The sequence below is a fragment of the Anarrhichthys ocellatus genome, unplaced genomic scaffold (genome assembly GCF_004355925.1).
Source record: "Anarrhichthys ocellatus isolate YVR2014 unplaced genomic scaffold, GSC_Weel_1.0 scaffold6373, whole genome shotgun sequence".
Taxonomy (NCBI): domain Eukaryota; kingdom Metazoa; phylum Chordata; class Actinopteri; order Perciformes; family Anarhichadidae; genus Anarrhichthys; species Anarrhichthys ocellatus.
In genome coordinates, this window is record NW_022286347.1 from 1 (window position 1) to 2,929 (window position 2,929).

Consider the following 2,929-nt stretch of genomic DNA (forward strand, 5'->3'; position numbering starts at 1 on the left):
GTTGTAGTTCTATAATCCGTGTGAGTTCACCTGGAGTTGTAGTTCTAGAATCAGTGTGAGTTCACCTGGGAGTTGTAGTTCTTCTGCTGCTTCACGGTGGTTCCTCGCTGTGATTGTTCGGTCACAGAGTCGGACGTCCTGCCAGCTTTAACATGAGCTGATATAAATAACAAACATGAAACATGTTTTGGTCATTTTTTATATAAATATTGTGGATTTATCTTTTCGCCACATAAGGAAACTAATGTATTTAGTTAATCCAAAAACTATCTTCTCCATGAAAATAAGAAAAGAGAAAGATCATATTTAATGTAAATGTAGAATATGTTCCTGTTAAAGGTGTCAACGGTCAGAATGAAAACACGACGGTCTCTTTTCTTCTTCTGTGGTTTCTGTCCTCGCGCAATCTCTCCGTGTTCTTGTCTGTTTTTATTTTCCTCTTGTGACCTCACCTGAGCCTCGGAGGTGGTGCAGGTTTTGTCTGTAGATTCCTCACATTTCTACATGTCTTTATTATTTCTCTTCATATATTACATGAACTCTAGCCATGTGTTCTCCTTAAAGTGTTCTTGTGAGCATGCTCGGTGTGTCTCACCCTCCTGTCTGTCTACCTGTCAGGTGATGGACATGGACGGGACAGGACGACGAGTGCTGGTGGAGGACAAACTTCCTCACATCTTCGGCTTCACTCTGCTGGGAGACTTCATCTACTGGACAGACTGGCAGCGCCGCAGCATCGAACGGGTCCACAAACGCACCGCGGAGAGAGAGGTTATCATCGACCAGCTGCCAGACCTCATGGGCCTCAAGGCCACTTATGTGCACCAGTTCTACGGTGAGACCAGGACCCAGAAGACCAGCATGGGACTGGAAGGACCCATGGTGGTCCTTCCAGTAGATGTTGCTCCAGTTAAAACTTCAGACCGGGACAAGAAACGGCTATTTTAGCTTAGCATGAAGACTGGAAACGGCCATCTTAGCTTAGCATAAAGAATGGAAACAACTTCCTTAGCTTAGCACAAAGACTGGAAACAGCTATCTTATCTTAGCATAAAGACTGGAAACAGCTATCTTAGCTTAGCATAAAGAATGGAAACAACTTCCTTAGCTTAGCACAAAGAATGGAAACAACTTCCTTAGCTTAGCACAAAGACTGGAAACAGCTATCTTAGCTTAGCATAAAGAATGGAAACAACTTCCTTAGCTTAGCACAAAGACTGGAAACAGCTATCTTAGCTTAGCATAAAGATTGGATTCAGAGGTTAACAGTTAGCTTAGCTTAACCTGGGTCCTACCAGCTCCTCTAAAGCTCCCTGATTGATCCATCTGATCGGTTCTTTCTGGTTTTGATAATCTAAAATAAACTGAAAGTGACTCAATTAATCCTCAACACTAACTAAATATTATCATCCAGAAAAAATATCCTGCATCATGTAGTCAGAAATCGGCCACAAACACCTAGAAAGAACAATTTATATTTATTATAGAAAATAAATCAAACTCCTCCAGACAGTCTTCAACTTCAACCACTGACCAGAACCCTGTGGCTCACTTGTGACCCAGCTGTGACTCACTTGTGACCCAGCTGTGACTCAGCTGTGACCCAGCTGTGACTCACTTGTGACTTACCTGTGGCCCCGCCCCCCTCAGGTACCAACCCATGTGCAGAGAGTAACGGTGGCTGCAGCCACCTGTGCCTCTACAAGCCTCAGGGCGTTCAGTGCGGATGTCCCATCGGTCTGGAGCTCATCTCTGACATGAGGACCTGCATCGTGCCCGAAGCCTTCCTGCTCTTCTCCCGTCACACCGATATCCGACGCATCTCACTGGAAACCAACAACAACAACGTGGCCATACCGCTCACTGGAGTCAAGGAGGCCTCGGCTCTCGACTTCGACGTCACCGACAACCGGATCTACTGGACCGACATCACTCTGAAGGTGAGAAGAGACTCTCCTCCTCCGTATCTTTTAATGAGTATGTGTATATATTAGTGCTGGGTAACCATTACAATTTTTAATCGTGATTAATCGCATGATGTTTTTGCAATTAATCGCATTGTTATGCGCAAAATTCAATAATGAATTCAAAAGTAGTGTATTGTGCACTTCTATTTTAAAAGTACTGCTATATGAACAAAAGTGCAATAACCGTAATATGTGTGGTATTGTTATAAATGTACGTTGGTAGATAGAGGGTGATAAGAAGCTGTACATGGAGGAACTTAGGACCCAGGGGAATGTAGGTGAAGGAAACGGGAAGAGACGGAAGTGACGCCACACAAACAGCTGTTCACCGCTCGCTTCTGGCCGGCCGGTTCTTGTGTTAAAAATGTCCGCTTAATAATAATAAAAAAACTGCGTTAACACGCGATAAAATAATTGTCAGTGTTAATTAATTAATGCGTTAACTTGCCCAGCACTAATATATACGTATATGGTTCAGTCAGATTCTCAGTATGGAACCTGAACACCTGTACGTGGTCTAACGTGGTCTTGCCTCGTCCCCCCTGCAGACCATCAGCCGGGCCTTCATGAATGGCAGCGCTCTGGAACACGTGGTGGAGTTCGGTCTGGACTACCCGGAGGGGATGGCGGTGGACTGGCTGGGGAAGAACCTGTACTGGGCCGACACCGGTACCAACCGCATCGAGGTGGCCAAGCTGGACGGGCAGCACCGACAGGTCCTGGTCTGGAAGGACCTGGACAGTCCACGAGCTCTGGCTCTGGATCCAGCTGAAGGGTGAGAACTAAAACCAGGAGGAGACCAATCAGTACGACTGTAGACCAGTATGAAGACCATCGTAGGAACAAAAAATATTTGTTTCTCCTATAGTTAATCTCCTTAAATCTCAGAGAATATTTAAGTTTTTCCCCGTAACGTCATACATATTATCCTGTTAATTCATACATATTATCCTGTTCATTTA

The 2,929-nt window shown here is 44.8% G+C and overlaps 1 protein-coding gene across 1 annotated transcript; it reads left to right on the forward strand.

Moving 5' to 3' along the window:
• The first annotated feature begins 10 nt into the window (after positions 1–10).
• Positions 11–2,920, forward strand: LOC116380195 (low-density lipoprotein receptor-related protein 6-like). The gene is made up of 3 exons (XM_031842140.1): positions 11–835; positions 1,651–1,940; positions 2,516–2,920. The coding sequence occupies exons 1-3, from the start codon at positions 505–507 to the stop codon at positions 2,744–2,746; spliced, it is 852 nt and encodes a 283-aa protein (XP_031698000.1). The 5' UTR covers positions 11–504; the 3' UTR covers positions 2,747–2,920.
• The last annotated feature ends 9 nt before the right edge of the window (positions 2,921–2,929 follow it).

What these genes read in the sequence shown, in the direction of transcription:
- LOC116380195 (XM_031842140.1), top strand. Translation starts at nt 505, where the DNA reads ATGTCTTTATTATTTCTCTTCATATATTACATGAACTCTAGCCATGTG. An exon ending in TTATGTGCACCAGTTCTACG is followed by an intron (nt 836 to 1,650) that starts GTGAGACCAGGA and finishes CGCCCCCCTCAG; the next exon opens with GTACCAACCCATGTGCAGAG. An exon ending in GGACCGACATCACTCTGAAG is followed by an intron (nt 1,941 to 2,515) that starts GTGAGAAGAGAC and finishes TCCCCCCTGCAG; the next exon opens with ACCATCAGCCGGGCCTTCAT.